This window comes from Apodemus sylvaticus, chromosome 6 (genome assembly GCF_947179515.1).
Source record: "Apodemus sylvaticus chromosome 6, mApoSyl1.1, whole genome shotgun sequence".
In the NCBI taxonomy this organism is placed as follows: domain Eukaryota; kingdom Metazoa; phylum Chordata; class Mammalia; order Rodentia; family Muridae; genus Apodemus; species Apodemus sylvaticus.
The window spans coordinates 39,162,973-39,183,375 of NC_067477.1; the positions used below are offsets into that span (position 1 = coordinate 39,162,973).

The 20,403-nt window shown below is 48.4% G+C and overlaps 1 protein-coding gene across 4 annotated transcripts in view; it reads right to left on the reverse strand.

Moving 5' to 3' along the window:
- Window positions 1–14,824: 14,824 nt before the first annotated feature.
- The window catches only part of Rgs6 (regulator of G protein signaling 6), a 560,849-nt gene continuing 555,270 nt past the window's right edge, over window positions 14,825–20,403 (reverse strand). For all 4 annotated transcript variants that reach the window (XM_052185525.1, XM_052185520.1, XM_052185521.1 and 1 more), the window contains one exon: window positions 14,825–15,748. In XM_052185525.1, coding sequence (XP_052041485.1) covers window positions 15,579–15,748 — 170 coding nt within the window. In that variant the 3' untranslated portion in view covers window positions 14,825–15,578. The remainder of the gene's footprint in view (window positions 15,749–20,403) is intronic.

A 20,403-nucleotide genomic window follows, 5' to 3' on the forward strand; every position in this document is an offset into this window, starting at 1 on the left:
AGGGAAGGTAGCTGATGTCAGCCGCCTACTCCATGGAAGGGAGCATTTCAGTGGCCAAGGACTCCATCCCCTGAAGGGATGGCAGAGGCTGAACTAGCCTCAGGCCATCCCTGCAGTCTCTGTGCTTTGGCTGACCTGGGGTCTCCTCTCTGACTGGTGTGCTGGAAAATGTTCTGGTTGCCCAGAGCAGTGTTCCTGTGTCCGCAGGACTATGGCTTGGGTTAGAGCTCTGCTTATCTGGTCCAAGGATGTGAGAATGGTGGGTGCTATGCTGGGTTTCTTCCAGACAAATGGTTTGACGTGGAGGAACCTCTGAGGGAAGTGTGGGTGCTGCGGGGAGCACACAGGCCCCTCATCCTCTCTTTGTCTTCATTACTTTTGGATCTCTGGCCTGTGAATGCTGTCTGGGTGTATTCTGTCTCCTGAAGGAACGCTGACTGGAGAGTCCATGTTCATTTTGAATGTCCTCACCCCACGTCATTTCTCTATATGCCCCAGCCCATCTGGAGTAGCAAGTGGTACTTCTGATGTCCTGGTTTACACAGGTGTAGTGAACGCTTTCCTCCCTGTGCCCTTTGATAATGTATATATAGAGACGATTGGATCCGGCTTCTTTCCAATTGGACCCTTTGTGATGTTTCCCAGTGACAACTAAGCAGTTATGACTGGAGCTATGCTAAAGATGAGTGTCATTAGAGATGCAGTAGGAAGGGGACAGTGCTAAAGCTGGGAAGGATGCCAGGGAAAGGCCAAAGATGAGCTCTAAGAGTTGTCAACAGTACAGGTCTCTAGAAATCTGGCCAGAGTTAAACACAGAGATCTCCATTTCTTCTTTGAAAGGTTTTGTTTTGTCTAGATTTTAGCCACAGTGGATCACTAACAGTTTCTATGTCAAGATTTCAGCTTGCTTGCTCAGAGAATTTTTCTTAAAATAATTTTGTGTGAGATGCTCCTTATGAAGCCCTAGCTGTCCTGGAACTCATTATGTAGATCAGGCTAGCCTCAAACTCACAGAGACCCAACTACTAGTTGCTTCTGCCTCCTGAGTTCTGGGATTAAAGGCATGGACTACTATGCCTGTCTTTCTTTTAAAAATATTTTAATTTAAAAATGATGATGACTATATGTATATATATGTATATATACAAATATATGAATATATATATATATATATACATATATATAGTCACACACATACACACACAATTATACAGTACCAGAAGAGGGCATCTGATCCTCTGGAAATGGAGTTACAGACTGTTGTGAGCTACCATCTAAGTACTGAGAAATGAGTCCAGGTCATCTGCCAGAGTAAGCCATCTTTCCAGCCCTTTAAATATTTCTCCTTTATTTACGAATTTTACTTGACCATAAACAAAGAATTCTGAGAAAAAAACATTATTGAAAAGACTATATTATATCCCCAAGCATTTGATATGATGGAGATAGCTTAGGATTCCAATGCTACTGCTCAACAGGAAGGATTGTCTACTGGAACAGTCCTTCCTGGGGACATCAGTACAGATGTGCATAAAGATGACTTGAGAGGACAAGACAGGGGCACAGCCTCCTGGGCCTGAGGACATCTTTTACGTCATCCTCACTCTACTTAGATCACGTGGATGATTCCAGAAAGAAAAGGGAGGCATTCTGGGAACAGAGGTTAACCGTGTCACAGCTCTCACATGTCCCCCTGTACCTGGAAGGCATAAGACACTCGAGAGTCTCTCTGCTTCAAACTGGAGCCCAGATTGAGGAGTCAGAGCAACTCACTGTCACACTCACTTAACTGCTAATACCAAGATTACTAAGACACTAGGCCCATTCTTCTTGGGTTAAGATGGGCTGCAGGTTAGAGGCTCTATGGCACTAAGAGAGGTTAGGTGAATTGAGCGTTGTCCTGACAGTGAGGAAGAGGAAGACACACTGACCTCAGCTCTGTCTGCATCATGGGCTACAGTATGGAAGGACATGTCTCGCATGCCTACGTCCAAAACGATATTGTGACAGATCCTTATTTTTTGCCCCTCCCCCCCCAATACGTTCCCTTCCAAACAGCTGAAATGAACAAAGGGGCTGACGGTCGTGGAGACAAAAACATTTTATGAGATTACAGCTGAGTCTAATCTGTGCACTGCCAACAGCACATTAAAGGAACAGCATTATTGTGTTGGAGACCTGGGTCCCTTTGCTCTAAACTGTCATTGTTTGTTATCATTATAGGCTAAAGGGTGATGTTATTGAGTGAGGATTCTACACTCGCTGCTTTGAGGGAGAGCAATAGAATCTTGTTTATTCTTAGGAACTCTGTAGGTGTGCGTTGGGTGGGGGGGGGCGGGCATTCCCATGGTGCATGCCTATGCTTATGTGGACCAATAGACACATCTGGATTGGTCTTCTGATGTCTGGAGGGCATATCCCAAATAGAGAACATGGAGGTAGAATGTGTGCTCCTTTGGGGGAAAGGGAGGCAGGGAGAGCTTTCCTTAATTGTGTTTCTGGCGACTGAAATGTAGTGTGAAGCCGTTCACCTTGAACTCCATGGAGAAGCTGAGTGACTGCAAATCAAAGGCGTGCAAGCATCAGATCAGTCCGCTAATGAGGTGGTTCTATGGGAGGCCCTTGAAGCGGGCTGGCAGCCTCTAGACGTTGAGGAGGACAACTAGGAGTTGTTCCCAGGGAAGAGTGGGAGGACCTGTGAGATGGCAGATGAGGAGCAGAGGCAGAAGTCAATCCATCCAGGCTGCTGGTCTTTACTGAGCTTTCTAATGGCACGTAGCACGCACATCCAAGTGGGCTTAGCCTTTATTGCCTGGATTTTAGGGTGGTGGAGAAAAGTTCGATCTGGGCGTACCTTGGGGAAATCTGGGCGATGCTGAGAATATACATTCTCTCTGTGTCTTTGTTCCTTCCAGACTTCTGTCCAGGGGTTTTCTGTTGCTCCTAGGAACACTGGCTGGAGAGTCCATCCTCATCTTCAATGCCCTCATCTCTGTACTCTACATCATCTCTGTATTCCCCGGGGCAAGGACTGCCATGTCTGACCCCTATTGTCTTCCTCCATTTCCACTACTGTCAGTCCGGGGGGATCTCAGGGGATATGTCCCCAGAGACCATCTCCAGCATCCAAAGACACCCCCCACATGACATCTGCCTGCCTTTTCGATTCCCGTGCAGCCACCCCCATGGCCACACCTGGACTTTTCAAAATTGCTAATTCCTGAACAAATGGACTCTGAAATGTGCTTCCCAAACCCTCCCACCCTGGTCCCACCCTCTGTTGTTCCTGCACATCTACAAGTCTGCTGCCCCTGGTCCTCCTGTCCCACCCCAGTGGCTTAGGACAGGCTTAGAATACTGCCTCTCCACAGCACCTCCCCCAATCTGATTCCTCTGAAATCTTCAGCCCCCATGCTTCCCCTCTGAACCCGTATCACAGAGTTGCCATAGGGATTCACATTCTTCCCCAGCCTCCTGCAAACGTGCTCCGCTCTGAGCCCTCACTGTTAACCGTCTTCTGAATCTCTCATTGGTCTCTGGCCCTGACCTTTCAACTCAAAGTCCACTTCAGTCCCACACACTGGGTTTCCATCACGAAGTTCTCTTCTGATTGATACCTAACAGTCAGTTTTGTTTTTTTTTTTACCTTTCTTCATATCTTCTGCCCAATGTGCATTTTATTTATATGTCTCTGGGTTGTGCCATGATACATATTCTTCTACTAGTAGGCATTGTCTTTGAGGACAAGAACCATTTTTTAATCAACTCTGCCAGCACAACTCCTACCCTATGGCCAATCTTGATAACTATTGCATTCTTTGTGTGTATGGGAGTGGGGTATGGGGAAGCATGTGTGTGCATGCTCAGAAGGTAGCCTTGGGTGTCATTTCTCAGCCACCATCTGCCTTGCTTTTGGTGGTAAGGTGTCTCATTGGTCCTGAAGTGTGCCAAATAGGCTTTCTGGTTGACCAGAGAGCTCCAACGATGCACCGTTTCTGCCTTTCCAGCTGAGATGACAAGTTTGCTCTCCCCTGCCCCCGGCCCGCCCCATAGGCTCTGGGGATCAAACTCAGGTCCCCAAGCTTGCAAGGTTTGTGCTTTACTGACTAAGCTATCTTCCCTAGCCCAGATATTATATTTTTAAACTTCCTAGGACATGCCTTCCATCAGGCAGGCCCCTTGGGTCATTGTCACGGAAGCTGCAAAGCCCAACCTCATTTCTCCCTAAGGTTTACCAGGGGAAAGATTCCCTCAGAGCTCCTCGTCAGTTTGTCCTTTCTCCTTTGTAGTGCCAGATGCCGGATGGTCACTCCTGGTCTGCCACATAGGAGGCAGGCTGTGATGGGGGCTGGGACGTGGCGGGGGGGGGGGGGGGATAGAGGTTGGGGGTGGGGGGAGAGGAGGCAGCAGGGACCAGAGAATATCACAGAACGCTGTGTGAACTGGCAGCAGCAGTTCTGTGGGCTCACCAGCTGGCATGATGGGAGAGAGCCAGAGGGAAAGTTCATGTTTTTCTGCCCAAAGCTGAGAATTAAGAGGGCAGCCAGTGGTCTCAGGGCTGACGGCTTGGGAGGGAGACATGTCAAGGTCACCTCTGCTTTGTGCCTGACCGGAGGGAGGCATTATGGATGTTGTGAGTGTTCGTGTGTGGGTGTCGCAAGCCACTGGGCACGTCTAGATAGCTAATAGCATGCTTCCACGGCAGAGCAGGAGAAGATCCACTAATCCGATTTGTAATTTATCTCTTAGGTTGATCCCAGTGTTTCCCTTTGTTTCTGACTTGATGCATTTATCTGAGGGCTCAGTGAGTTCACCTTGGCAAAGTCTTGCATGAATAGAAGCGTTTAACTTAACAGATAAGCACATAGCTCATAGTCCTCTCTCTCTCTCTCTCTCTCTCTCTCTCTCTCTCTCTCTTTCTCTCTCTCTGTGTGTGTGTGTGTGTGTGTGTGTGTACACACGCAGCTGCTTTAACCCTTAAATGAGGGACTTCCTTTCAGGAGGGGAACACAGGATTGGTTTCTGAGATCTTGCCTTTTGTGAAGGCAGTAGACACAGAGAGCCAGCTGGGGTGGGGAGAGGCCTAGGAGCTGGTTCCCTCTAGAAGATTCTGGAGTCAGTCATACCACTGCTCACAGACTAAGCTTTTCTTTATTCCAGGCAGGTTGGGGAAGAGGTGGAGAAGAGACAGCTCTGGGCTTCTCACCTTTTCAGAGTCATATAGTTCCCAAACACAAAGAATTTAGGCAGTGTTGAATCTAGGGCCTTCTATCTTCATAGACCTCACATTTACCCAAGAATGCTTATCAAAGAGGTAGGTTTCTTGAGTCCCCTCAGACCTCCTGGCTTGCTGGAGAACATCACCCAGGGGAACTGCTGCCTCCTCAGCTGTCTAAGCTAATAGTGCTGGCCAAAGTAGGGACAAAATATTCTGACTCCCATCCAGATGTCCCCACTCACAGCCCAAGTGTCCTGGGGCTTACAGATTTGGGAAGCAACATGGCTCAAACTGGATACAATAGAGTGTTGAAAGCACCTTTATTTGAAGATCATGGGTCCATTTAATTACATTAGTTCCTACCAAGAGGGTGCAAGGTCTTTAATTTCCAGAGTAGGTCAAGTCAGCAGAAATGGATCACTCACTGTGGGATGACCTCGTACCTTCCAATCCTGCTTTTGGCACTGTGCAGGGTTTCAAAGCCTTCTGTGGATACCTTACCCCACTCTCTATACTCACCAGCCCTGCTCCTGATAACTTAGAATAATAGGATTGGATTTCTTTCTATTTTATAGTTCTCTTTCTCTCTCCTTTTCTCCTCCCTTTCTTTGTTCTTTCATTCTCTCTCATTTTTTTTTCTAGCAGCTTTCCAGTTACAAGATTCACCGTATAATCCACTCAAAACACTCCAGTGCTTTCAAGTCTGTCTACAGAGCGGTGCAGACATCTCTACAACCAACTTTGATTACTCCCGCCAAAGAAGCTCCATATCCGTTAGCAATGGCTATTTGTCTGCAGCTCTTCATTGCTCTTGAGCTCCTTATCCTTGGACGACAGCTAGTCTACGTTCTGTCTGTACAGATTAGTCTCTCCTGAACATCCTATGTCTGTGGGACCATCCGGTACAGAGCTCTGTGCCTAGCTTCTTTCGCTTAGCGCCATGTCTCCAGGCTGCTCACCAAGTTGTTGTATGTGTATTGTATCACATACTAGTTCTTCATTATATTTTTACTGCCAAACAATATTTCATCTCAAGAACATAACACATCTTGTTTTCCCATTTTCCAGTTGCCAGACATGGGATATTTCCAGCTTAGGTTTATTAGCAGCCTCACAGCTCCAAACAGAAGTATTTTACATTTCTGAATGTTTTCATTTCTCCTGGGTGTAATAACTAGGGATAGAGTGGCTGAGTCATGTATTAACTCTAGGCTTAAACTTTTAAGAAAAGTGCCAGGCTTTTTCCAAAGATGATTCAGCCTTTCATACACCGTCCCTGCCATTTACATCTCTGTATTGTAGGAGAGTTTCAATTTCCCCACAGACACCTGTTATTATCTGTCTTCTTTGATATTGCTGGCCCAGTGGGTGTGAAACTGTATTTCATTCTGGTTTCGATTTGCATTTCCCCCGTGGCGCACAGTGTTGGGGGTTTTCTGTGTCTCCTGTCCATTCCCGTGATGCCTTTAGAGAACTCCCCACAGCACTTCTGCCCATCTTTTAACTATGCCCTTTCTCTTTTATTACTGACTTTCAAGTGTTCTATCTTTGTCCTAGATGTATCTGTCAGCTACATGATTGTCAAATTGTGTCCCAATCTGGAGGTGTCTTTTCATTTCGTTGATAGTGGCCTTTGAAGCAAAACATCTTGTAATTTTGATGAAGTCCAGTTTCTTTGTTGTCTGTGTTTGGTTTGGTTTGGTTTTTTCTCGTTAGGTCTTTGTGTGGGGTGTGTGTGTGGGGGGGTCATAGTTTAAGACGTCACAGACTAATGCACAGGTCACATGGGCCTACTTCACTGTTCTGAGAGTTTCACAGCTGAGCCTTTTGATCTCGTCAAGCTGATTTCAGACTGTAGGGTTAGATGGGGACACAAGGTCGCTCCTCAGCTTCTCTTTAATTTGATTTTCCTGGCCCTGTTTGTTGAGAAGGTCATCTTTTCTCCCATTGAACTGGCTCAGTCTTCTCCCTGGCAAGAATTGACTGTCCTTACGTGTGTGGCTTTACTTCTAGGCCTTCAACTCCCTTAGATATGCCTTCACCCAGCATTGTTACACCATCCTAGGTGCTTGTGCCTGGGTCATAAATTTTGAAATGGTGTCTTTCTACTTTCTGTGCACATCTGGAAGAACACACGCTAAGGGGCTGGAATGTGACTGGAGAAGAAAGCCTGACAACATGGGCCGAGGACCCTAGGAGGCCTTACAGAACTGGGGAATGTCATTAAAAAAATCTATCTAAGTACATTGTCACTATCTTCAGACACACCAGGAGAGGGCATCAGATACCATTACAGATGGTCATGAGCCACCATGGTTGGGAATTGAACTCAAGACCCCTGCAGGAGCAGCCAGTGATCTTAACTACTGAGCCATCTCTCCAGCCCCTAGGAATGTCATTGTTATGCCTGCCCTGCCCTATGTGACATTGTGTAAAGCCACTCAGTCTGTTTTCTGTTTTGTGGCCTGTAGACTCTGAGCTAGTTGACTGTGGAAGGAGTTTTTAATTCTAATATTCTGGAGCAGTGGAAGCCTCAGCTTGCTTAGGCCAATGCTACCATGAGACCCCATGACTTAGTATGCATATATGAGTGTATGTGTGTGAGTGCTTGCTTGTGTGTGTGTGGGGGGGAGGTGTATGGGGCAGGCAGATGTGGGCCACAGTGCTGTGTGTGGGGATCATAGGATAATATTAGGTGTCGGCCTTTACCTTTCCATCTTGTGTGAGATAGGACTTCTTCATAGTGTGTTAGTCTGCCTCTGCCTCCCATCTCTCCCTAGGGATGTGCTGGGTTCATAGACATGTGTGCTGCTCTGTTCTTCTCTTACACTGGTGTGAACTCTTACTCTGGATGCGAACTCAGGACATCAGGTTTCTGCTTTTCCCCCACTTTTATTTATTTCCCAGCCTCAGAGATTTTCATCCAACTTGGAATTTAGGTGCAGGACAGGATGGGGACACACACACACACACACACACACACACCACTCTAAAACTCTGAGTTCTCTCTCAGTGCTGACCTATACAGATTCTCCCTGATGTGTGGTTATACGTGATGAGGATTCTAGGTTATACTGTCATGCCAGGGAGCCACGAAGAGCCCGAAGACTACCAGGGTCATGTCTGAAGGGATCAAGCTCTTAGTGGTCCAACATGGCCTCAGCCAGGGCCAGTGACCATGATGGCTCTCAATGCATGGGATAAAGTTACATTGGTAGGTTCCCAAAGCAACTACAAAAATAAATCTGTTATTTAGAACCTGGATTTTGTGGTGTGTGAGAGACCATCAGCCGCTTGCCATGGTTCTCAGAGCCTTACCTCTTCACCTGCTTGGCTTATTTGTGGGCTCTGTGCCACAATATACTTGGGGTGCCTGCATTTTGCTGCCAGCCCACTGTCATCACTATCCCATACCCATTGGCTGCAGAGCTGCTGGGAAGGGTCCACCCACCCAGACTGACTGAGCTTCAGCTGCAGGGTAAACAGTATTCCTCTCAGCGAAGCACCTTTGCCTACACAAACACAGACCCACTGCCAAAAATTGAGAGAGAGAACAGCTCCACTCGGGGACACCTCCCCACCCCTCCCTTACAGCACCCTGCACTCTGGTGTCTCCTTTCTCTTTGTTTCCAAGCCAGAGATTCTATTGGATGAATAAAGCATTCGTCCTCTGAGGACTGCAGGTCCTGGGATCATGTGCCGTCTCAAACAGGGGCTGGAAGACTTCAGGAGGTTAACAAGATGGCTTTGGGCTGAGGAGGCTGAGGCAACTGAGGTGCTGTTTTATAGTGGGGGTCTTGTGCTCAAAGCTTCGCTCCTCCAGATCCTCTCTGCTTGGCCCCATCTGAGCCTCAGTTTCTTCCCATATAAAAAGCAAAATGGCCAGGAATGCACTGAGCCCAGAGAGAGGAGCCAGACTCAAAGGTCACCTACTGTATGGTTCCCTTTATGTGGCTTTCTGAAAAAGGCAAAACACAGGGTCAGAAAACAGATCAATAGCTGCCTGGAACAGAGCGTGGGGGAGGGATTGGCCACAAGGGGCACGGGTAATATTTGGGGTGATGGACTTGTTTTTCTCATGGACATTACATCATTGTGTAAGTTTATCAGGACTGATAACACTACACATAAAAGGATGAGCTTTATTCCAAATGAATTACAGCTCAGTAAACAAGTGATGAAACGAACACACACACACACACACACACACACACATCTCTGAAGTCTCTCTCAGTGCTGACCTGCATGGATTTCCCATGATGTGTGATCACAGACAGCATGAAGAGGTATCCAAGGTTTTGATTTGCTTTTAAAAATCACACCCCTGACTCTTCCACCTCCCCTTAACTCAAGCAACCTTTCCACGATATAAGGGAAGAAAGGGTAAAAAGGGGGGGTAGTCTAATTTGTGGTCAGCTGTTGAGAACTAAAGCCTCTCCCTTGGGGGTGGTGAACGGGTATCTTATCTCTGTAGATGTTCTCAGGATGGAGGCCCTGTATGGCCTTCTTGTTCTGGGCTTGTCAGGGGTCTGAGGCTCTGGCCTGAAATGAATGTGAGCTCAGAATCCAGATCCCAAGGAAGACTCCACGTGGCCTGTAAGACAAATGCGATGGTTGACGAAGGTGTGGTCTCCTCTGTTTCTGCCTCCATCAGGGTCTGAGGGAGGAGAACCCTCCTCAATGGCTAACTACTCTGTTGCTACCTGAGGCACACGGGTGGCTATCCACTGAGGTCATCCCAGCAACACAGGAAGGGAGCCAGGCTTTCACTTGGAAAAGACAGCAAGTGGGTTGTGGCAGTCCCAAATCCATCTCAGATGTGGTACTCAACACCAGAGACTATTTCAGGAGCATCTGCGGTGTGCCAGGTTCAGGTTCAGTAGTTTATAGTTTCCACACTTTTCTCCTGGGAAGCAAATGTTTAGTCTTGGCAATCAGGAGCCATTCCCTGGTTTGTTGGTTGAAGCAAGCCAGAACTGGGCAGTCCTGATCAGGGTTCTGAGGAGGCTAAAACAGGAGGCGTGTGCCAAACAGAGGACTCTGCCCAGCTAAGCTCTTCCCCAGCCCCCCACCCCCATGTTAACCAGACTCTGACATCTCCATGGCTGTGTGACCTGTCCCTCATGGTGCAGAGTCAAGGACGTCCCACAACTTCTACTCTGGGTACAAACACTCAGGATGAAGAAAGATAAGCCCAACAGCTGCAAACATTCACAGCGCCACCTAAGGAGCCCAGAGTTTCTGGGGAGGGAGGACATGTGTTGGGTAGAACGTTGTGATCCCAGGAAAGGACATGTCTGAAGAACACCTGGGTTTGCAGGCTGTCACATACCAAGAGACGTTTTTAGGATTAGAGGATCCAAGGGTATCCTGGAGGCTGGGGCCAGTGACCCACAGAAAGCTTGCACCAGGGAAAGAATAGCTTCCTGCCTGTTAGGTCAAAGGCTGTGAGGAAGGTAGATGAAGAGAGGAAGTAGTCAGGGTGGCTCGAAGACATCCTTGGGTGGGAACAGCTCTCTGGGTTTTAACTGGTCCTCTCCCAACTCCCACCCACAACCTGAATCTGAATAAATAAATCTCTGTCCTTGGAGGTGGGTAGAGTTGTGTGCACGCAGGGTAGCAGTTTACTAGATAAAGATTGTGGAAGGAAGTCAGATGGTAGGCTGGCAAGGAGATGTTCCCTGTGGGGTTGGCTGTCGCTGAGGGAGGCAGGGAGGCATGGCTGTCGCGGGTGGGCCAGGACCTGATGGTAGGGAGGGGTATGGGCTAGAATGGGACACATGTCACCTTGAGCCTGGCCTTCCTCATCAGGAAAGCCGTAGACGAAATGGCCCTGACACCGACAGAGAAGATGTGGCCGATGACCCAGTCCACATCTCTGAAATCACTCCTACTTCCAGGAGGAAGGAACATTTCTGCCACTGAAACGTGCTGCAAGGTGCCAACCTCATCATTACCAGAGGGCCCTTGTTACTCTGTTCTCTCCCGCCTCTCCACAGCCTGATTTCCAGGCTTCAGAGTCCTGCTGCTTTGGCAGTAGTGGGGAAATGAGATTGTCTGTCGCTCAGGAAACCAAGACTCCCTGTAAGGAGCAGTCAGTATGCAGCAGACCGTAGCCCTTTATTCGAGAGGGTATCAGTATAGACAGTACACTCTAGGTCAGTCCTGAGTATGGACACTGCAGGGCAGAGTGACCACCCAGTCAAAGGTACCCTGGACAAGTCAGTGGTGGTGGCCTCTTGGTGACACAGCCGTCCCAAGCTCTTGGGATGATTTGCTTTTCCTCTCTTGCTTTGGTGTCCTTGGGAGAAGGAAACCGATAAATGTGTATGTGTGTGGTGGTGCCTGGTGAGTAGAGATGAGGCAGATGAGATAGGAGGTGCATCCTGCCCAAGGAACCCCTGCACCAAAGAGACACACATGGCCAAGCAGACTTTAGTGGGTTCAAGTAGTTGTTTATTTTTAGACTGTTTCCAGCATGTTTGGTCCAGGGGTCCAGTTCCCCAAATTCCAGAAAAATAAACTAACGAGAACCACATGCACTAAGAGGAGGCCATTCCGACGTGTCTGTGATCATGCTGTGAATGGTCATAGGCTATAGGACAGGGACCCTTGGTGTGGGCAGGGCTCCCCAACCCCAGACAGCTGATAGCAGCTGGCTCTGCCCCCATCTGAGGCTTGGGGAAGGCTGAGGCCCTGTTATTTGGATCCTGCCACCTCAGGGTCCCAGGCCCCTTATTGCTACATTTGCTACTTTGCTACTTGATGGCCCCTGGGTCTTGCCCAGGGGGAGGCCTTATCACTGGGTGGCACTAATGAGTAGGTTGCTGGCGTCTGCTGTTGCCATGGTTACATGAGCACAGGCCTCTTTCTTGGAGAGCCCGGTGGTGAGCAATTACTTGACCACTATTCAACTATTCCACAGTCCTTGTCACAAATTCATCTCAGCCAGGACCCATTGGAGGCTGGTGACACATAATTTCTCCCCAGCCCTGGGCTTCCCAGTTCCTAGAACTTGTTGGAACATTTTCCTCCAGGAAATTCTTCAGGGCCCAAAGGTGAACAGCCCTCAATCCTTTTCCCCCTTCTGGAAAGACTTTTCGGTGCTGTTGTCTGAAGCCCACACATGTGGAACAGAACAGGAGGACGCATTTCAGGAAAACCACCAACTTTCACAACCAGCAAGGGGGCCAGACACCTGCTTCTGTATTCTGGTGGTGAGGTAGTTTGAACAGTCCAGGAATCCTGTTAGGCATGTCCCAAGTGCTTGGCTAGTCCAAGCACCAACTTAGCATTGTAAGAGGCCCTTCCTTGGTACTAGCCTGGTACCTAGCTACTGAGCAGTGGGCAAACCTAGAGAAGACTTAACTAACTTCACTGGCAGTTGGGGCTCCCTTTACTTCTGGAGCACAGCGAGCGCTTGCCAGGGAAGTGAACCCGACATGCCACTTTCTAGAAAGGCAGGTTGTTTCTTTTGGCTACTTGGGCCAGCCTGGTGTCAGAGTGCTGCTGGGTATTTAGATGTACCATCTCCCAGCTGCACTCTTGCCAATGCAGGAAATGTTTATGTCAGCATTTGTTTCCCTCCCTAGGCCTGTCTCACCGGCTGAGACTGGGGAGCTTCCAAAATGACCCTTGCTCCACAAGTCACCATAGGGTAGATTCTCCTCTGAGACCATACCAAGCCAGGAGAGCCTGGCAGGCTTTCAGGGGGGCAGAACACAGCAGAGGAGTCTGCTTTGCTGAGGAATGATTATCAAGTATCTAGATTTTGTCTGTGTGTACCAGGTCAAAGGGAAGCTGGCTGAGGCCCAATTTTTCAAATCTTTGCATTATAATCTTGCGTGTCGAACTGACTTGGGCTGGTCAACGTGGGTGGGACAACCTTGTTCTTTGTTTTCTCAACTTGCCTGATCTACTGAGGCACACACAGTGGCCACATGCCTGCACTTACCCCCTGTAGTGAGGTGGGGGTGAGAGCCTTTTGCTCTCCACTTGAATCCATGTCTAGAGTGTCTGTCTGTCTGTCCTTAGCTCTATGGAACCTGCCGACTGTCCTGTCTGCTTCTCTGTCCCCTGGGAGTGTTTAGAAGCTCTCCTCCTGTTCCATCTCAGAACTAGAGTATACCTGGCTCTGAGTGGGCCTTGCAGGGACCTCCAGAGTGAGGCCAATTATCAAGTCAGCACAGGGCAAAAACAGCAGACCAGAATTAGGGCACGGTACAGTAAAGGACGCAGAAGCCATGGCCAGGAAGTCTGTCCTACCCAGGTTGCAGCCTGGCTTAGAATGTGTTCTGTAGTCCAAAGAAGGCAGGGCACAGCCAGAATCCTTGTCCTGTGTCACCGAGGGCACGGATGTAACCATTGTTTGAGAATATGAGATGCCTTAGTGTCAGCACAGCCTGGGGCACCCTTGGTAGAGAAGTTTCCTTTGTGCAATGTTGGATGGAGAGGAACTTGGGCTACAATTTTGTGCTGAAACTGGAGGGTTCTACATAGAGGGATTTTGTGGTTGTTTTATTTATTTTAAGTGGAGCTAGAGGGAAAGGACCAGAAGACCCCATAACTTGGGCTGTGGCTTCTATTCTCCCACTCACTACTCACGTAGCTACTTATGTTTGCCAAGGCCAGTGGGAGCAGCTGGCAAGAGTCTGGGTGCTTGCTGTCACCTCTGGGGACACTCTCTGTTTTCCACCATTACCTCAAGGAGAGATGAACTGACCTGGAAACAGATGTGCTGGCCAAGAATTTTAGATGGAGGATTCTCCATGAGGGACCAACAAGAGGCTTGTGAATCTGAGGTTGTGTAGAAACAGACATAGACAAGCTTTGCAGGTGGGGGCTGGGCAGATGGGTCACATGATACATCCAGAAGGTTGAGACAGAACAAGCTCTTGGACCTTGGGTCACCAGCTGGTAAATTTGCTTGCATAAGCAATGTTTGCCTGCCTTCCTCCCTCCCTCCCTTCCTTCCTTCCTTCCTTCCTTCCTTCCTTCCTTCCTTCCTTCCTTCCTTCCTTCCTTCCTTCCTTCCTTTCTTCCTTCCTTTTCCTTCCCTGTTTATATACTCCCAAGAGGGAGTTTTCACCTATGGCCATATACAGATCAAAGGAGGGGCCAACAGGTGTTGGCAGGGCAGGTGTGTGCGGAAGAACATGTTTGAATTTAAAAACATGTTGCCTAATACATCTGTGTTTGAGGGCATCTGGTGATCACAGTAACAATGACAATGAGCGTACAGTCACCATTTGCCAAGCACCGCCTGTGTGTTCATTCGGGACATGTATGTGGCACTTTAGGTGCAAGACTTCACAACCAGGTTGGCAAATGGTTATTCTGACACACCGGAAGAACAAACAAGATCTTTTGCAGGCTCTAGCGCATTTTGCTTTTTCCTAGATGACTGACTACATCTAATAGGGTGCTTTGGTGGGGTCTTCAGACGGAGGTTGGAAAGGGAATTCTGTGGCTCTGGCTAGGACCTGTCATTACATATTGTGTTTAAATTTCAGGAATAACTGAGTCCTAAACCAATGAGAGTCTGGTCAGGCCTGGTAGGATACCACCACCATGTGCCAGCACTACAATCCATTCACCTCCAGAAACTTCCATCTTGGGCTACCAGTGGGGAGAAGCCCAATGGCCCCTGAGTTCATGGTCATGTTTATTGTGAGTAAAATACAAAGGAACAAGCTGAGGTGCATGGGGCAAAATCAGAAGACAGGAAGTAATAATATTTTTAAAAGATTATCACCCGAACCTTCAGTGGCTAAACAACACACTCCGTTATCTGTACTGGGAACCTCTTCAAGCTCTGGACCCTTGGACATTTGATGGGAACCGGGGGTCGCTATCACACCCATGGAGACTTATTTAAAATATGGTCCCACAAAAGGGTGGAGAGAACTTGAAGGGTCATTGGGGCTGAAGATGTGGCTTTTGACATTTTATGTGAAAGCAGCATCTGTCACCCACCCAGCAAACCTGGATGGCCACCAGTGGGGGAGGGGGAGCAGGAACAAGTGGCAGTGAGTGATGTCAGTGCATTAGAGAGAGTAGTAGGGAGGTGATACTTAATACTATGTGCCCGGGGTCCCTCTGAAGTTTGCTGAAAAGCATGATTCCCCAGATGACTGGACAGGTGAGGTTAACATTTTGAATGATAGTCAGACAGGAACCCCATGAGACATCCTCTGGCCATGTTAAAAATGGACCCTTGTTGAGAATAAGCATTGGTGCATGGCTGTACAAGAGAGAGGCTATAAGCAGAACCTCTCCGGCTGGCCCAGCACTGTGGACTGTTTCTCTCTGGTCTCCCCATCCATCCACCGCATCTTCCCACCAGTGCCCTCCGTGACCCTCACTCTTTCTCCTTCACAGTGACCAAATCTCCCCGCAAGGAAGCTCTGTCGTTGGATGTGGAGCGTCGCCTGCCCGGGTGCTCTGCAGGCCCGGGCCCTGGGCCTGGGGTCGGGGTGGTCAGGAGGACTGCATCAGGCCCGTAAGGCGCTTGCCCGCCAGTGACTTTCCCTGCAGAGAGAACCGACAGAGACCACACACAGGTGTGCAGACACACAGAGGAACAGAGACAGAGAGCCAAACAGCTGAATTAATTGTTTTAGGAGTCAATCTGGCCAAAAGATCAACCACCCATCCCAGCTGACCTTGTAGATTGGGATCTCTATGGGTAGAAGCCCCAGTTAGGGACAACTGAGAAAAACAGGACTTAGGGCAGGTTAAGGGAGTGTGTGTGTGTGTGGCTCGTGCTCTTACTGGGGTATGGAAGTTTTACATACCAAAGCCTAGTTATTAAAACACCTCAGATCCTTTACTGCCTGTGGGCTGCCCTTCAACTTGATTTTACTCTAGTGTGTAAGGAAAAGGTAGACTGGGGAAGTCTGAGTCAGGAATAGTTGACACAAATAGATGATCACCACAGAGCTGGGTGACTAGAAATTAAGGAATTAATTAGTCAAGGGAATTCTGACAACCATGACTCCTATTTGAAATGAAGGTTCAACACAGAGGATTTGGGGACTCTAGGAGGTGCTGTGACTGTGAACAAATGGGGCCTTCAGTATTCTCTGCAACCCCCAGAGGTGCCAGGGAACTGTAATCCTGCTGCCTTTGATGTTCCTGATTCCCCACCAGCAGTACCAAGCATGATAGCTCTGAGCTGGGAAGACTGTGAACTCTACTTAAATCCTATGTAACCGTTATTCTCAGAATCAAAGAACAAACAGGACCGTGAGGCCTGGTCCATGAGGGCCAGAGGTCCCGGACAGTCTAGTTATCTGTATGCTCTGGAGGAGTGGTTGAGGAGCCAATGACCTGGGACAGCAGGAGGAAGCACAAGGATGAGTGAGGCCTGGTCATTCCCACTCTTTGACATGGTTTCTACTTGTCCTCTACACACCCCTTTAGAGAGTCATTCCTATTATAGGACATGGGTCTCAGGGAAGAGTGTGGCTGGACCCCCACAGATTAATCAGCACATCTGGGAAAACATTCAAAGCCCATCCTGCTATTGACAGTGGGTCAGTGACACCTGTCACCATCTAGAGGGCAGCAGATGATCCCCCATTGGCATGGGCTGTGATGTTTGGCAGGGAGAATGCACAGGCCGGCCGTTCTTCACACTAATTTCCAAGTGGGGGTGTGGGGGCTCATTTTGTTTATTGGGTACGACTGCATGTAAGCTGGAAGTAATTAAAAAAAATTGATCTGGTTGGTGAAGCCTAGTAGGGTACTCAATAGACCTGCTGATTGATGAATTGAAGGATAATGAGTAGAGCTAATAAACGAATAAGAGCTTAGAGCTGGCAGGGTGCACGGCTGTGTGTCATCCAGCTTAGCTCTCTATGGAGGGACAGTCAGCCTAGCTGAAATGGCCAATGGCGTGGATAAAGGCTTGTCCAGAAATGGAATTGCCACAGAAGCTGTCATTAAGTCTGTATTTATTCCCCATCATCTTCTTTTCTCTTTCCTTTCCTTCATTTCTCCCTTATCTTAAAAATAATTACAAATGCAAACACACACACACACACACACACACACATACACACACACACCACACCACACAGTCTTTCCTATCAACAACCTTATCTCAGTCTTCAGATACACTAAACTCAGCCTGCAGCAACCTATGTTTATACTAGGCTAAAGATTTTTCGATCAGCTTTAAAAAATCTTGGAAGAGTTCCTATATGTCGGTGGTGTGTGTGTGTGTGGGTGTGTGTGTGTGTCTGTGCATACACATGTAAGTATATGTGGAGTTCAGAGGGACAACCTCAGGTGTCTTTCCTGAGAAGGCACTTGTCCATCTCAATTTTTGAGACATGGTTTCTTATTGGCCTAGAACTCACCTCAGTAGCCTAGGCTGGCTGGCCATGAGCACCAGGGATCCACCTCTGTCCATCCCTGATGCTGGCATTATAAGCATGTCCAGCTTTTTACATAGGTACTGGGTGTCAAACTCAGCGTCTCATGCTTGTGTGGTAAGTATGCTATGCACATAGCCATCTTATGTCTATCCTATGTCTATCCTATGTCATCCTGAGAATCTCTAAAAGGACAGTCAGGTATTTTACAGCCAGGACAGTACCATAGTGCCCTTAGAAGACAGACTCAAGCTTCTAAAGCCTTGTTTCCAGCCTGACTCTCACTCTCCAGGGTACCCTTTCTCACATGGAGCAGGGAGCATTTGTGTTCCTGTTGACTCATTTGGGAATGTGCCTTCTCAGAACCATAGGATTGAGTATAGACTCCTTTTCTGGAAAAAGGTGAGCCTAAGTGTCCTCTGGGATGACACTATCACTTCCTGTCACCTTTGTTTGTTACGGGAAAGGTCAGCTACAATGACCACTCACTTAATCTGGCTTCCCTTCCTTCCCTTCCTCTTTCCCTCTACAGGGCCACAAATTAAACATTGTATGATGTATACTGTGCCTGTGTTGCTATACAAAACACATGTGGAACAAAAAACCACCAGACCAGCCCAGTGGTAGTGGTAGCACGCCTGTAATCCCAGCACTCTGGGAGGCAGAGGCAGGCAGATTTCTAAGTTCGAGGCTAGCCTGGTCTACAGAGTGAGTTCCAGGACAGCCAGGGCTACACAGAGAAACCCTGTCTCGAAAAAACCAAATCCCCAAAACCCAAAAAAACATATATATATATATATAAAAAAAAACACCAAACCACTAAATCCAGAAAAAAATGAGTGTTAAGAACTCAAAGACAAAGAAGGTAAGGTTTACCAGTTGTCCAAACCCTTATAATACTTCCATCTTTATTAGAGGGGTCATTTTGGCTGCAGTGGGGCTGTGTATTGAGGCAGGCTAGAGATTTTTTTTCTTGGATTGTTCTGAGTAATTTTAACCCTGAGGCACCCCCACCCTTCACCTTTTCCAGCCCTAGAGAAAGAGCCTGGCTGGATTTGGAGGCGATAATTAATCTCTTCCTGCCAGAACTCAGCTTCATAGTTCTGACTCCAAGGACCTGTGGCCAGTGTGCAAATGGCAGCCCCCCCCCTTCTTCCCACATCTCTTCATCTCTGGCAACTTCAGGGATAAAGCTGATAGCTAACCAGCCCAGGAGCTGCTCCTGGGATCAGTACCTGCCTTTCAGCATCCAGGTGGTAGTGTGTGGCGTTTTGTCCCTCTCTTACTGCTGAGCTCACACATTTACCAAATGCCAGTTTTGATGCTAAAGATGGAAGTCAGGAGGGCTTGGGATGGCTTGGAAAAAACTCTGCTCAGCTGAGATGGTATAGCTGCACTCCACCCACCACACCATCACCCGAGTGAGCGAGGCTGGTCTATTGGCTGCAAGGAAGTTAATCACACAGGAAGCAGGCAGGGCTGGATGCCTGGCCAGGAGCTATGGGGGGGGGGGGGAGAGAAATCATGAGATCCCCGGGCTCAGCAGCAGCCTGCCTTCTGAAGAGCAGAGACTCCTGTGGTGTTCAGGGATCAAAGTGAAATCCTAGAGGCGAAGCTGTCTGTTCTGAGGTGAGCCGTCCCAGAGGCTATGCCCAGTGGGCTTGCAGGCTGCTTCGGGCACTTGCTCTACCCAGAGAGCCCCCTCCTGAACCCTCTAGGGGTCTCTCCTCCCTCTCCTTTTTTTCCCCATCTCTGACACAGCAGGGATGATTCTGAAGGAAGGGGAGTGGTGAGTTGGCTCATGCTTGGCACTTGTAGAGTTACAGAGGCAGCAGCATTTCGGGGTGAACGTGTGATGTGCCTCAGTTCCGGTCAGTAGGGATTGGGTTGTGGTGCCAGAGAATAGCAGCCAGCTCAGCCTGCGGCCTTGGCGTAGCTGAGCGAAGCAGCAGAGAATGTTTGAAATGCTATTAGCAGGCAGCCTTTGTCCAAATGAGGAAAATGTACAGTGATTAAGAACTGAACTGCAGAAGGTACATTCCAGAGACACCAAAGCTTTGCACACAAAGCACCTGTCACCTTCCACACACTTGGCAAAAGTATAACCCAGGAGAACTTGGGGTGCTTAAATTTATCAGACCAGGGACTCAATGCTTGGTTTACAAACACCCATACATTCAGCTCCCTGTCCCCAATGGATGATTTCAGCTCTGTGACCTTCGAGATGGCTAGAAACCTGGTAGAAGGTGTTACGGGATCCTTTGTTTCTGAAAGAAAAATACACAAAAGGCATAGCTAGCTGTCTTTTGTGCAATGCTGGAGGAAGAACCAACATGCTGCTGGACATGCCAGGCTCTGGGCATCGCACCTCTACATAGTAACCAACAAAGCATGCATGACCCTGTGACTGAGACTTTTTGCCATTTACTTACCTGGGAGACTGGGGCTAAGAAACTCATTGGTTGAGAGGAGAACAGTGGCTCATGGGAATCCCTGGGGGTCAGAGGGCATACTAGGGACAGCAGGGCAAATACCTGGGGTCTTAAAGTAGGAGAAGCCCTTTGTATATAAGGGAATATGGACACTTTAGTTGATAGAATTCCCTGGCTGATTTTCTCAGTTGCTCTAAGACTGAAGTTAGAAGCCTGCAGAGTATATCAAATCAAACATCTAGGCTGTACGTGGGGTTTGTCTGCTCCAGGAAAGGGGAGTGGCACTGAGGGGGAGAGCATGAGGGACGTCGTAGGGTGATGGGTTGTAGGTTAAATGGGAGTATGCATTTGTCAAATTCATTGAACCCTGTAT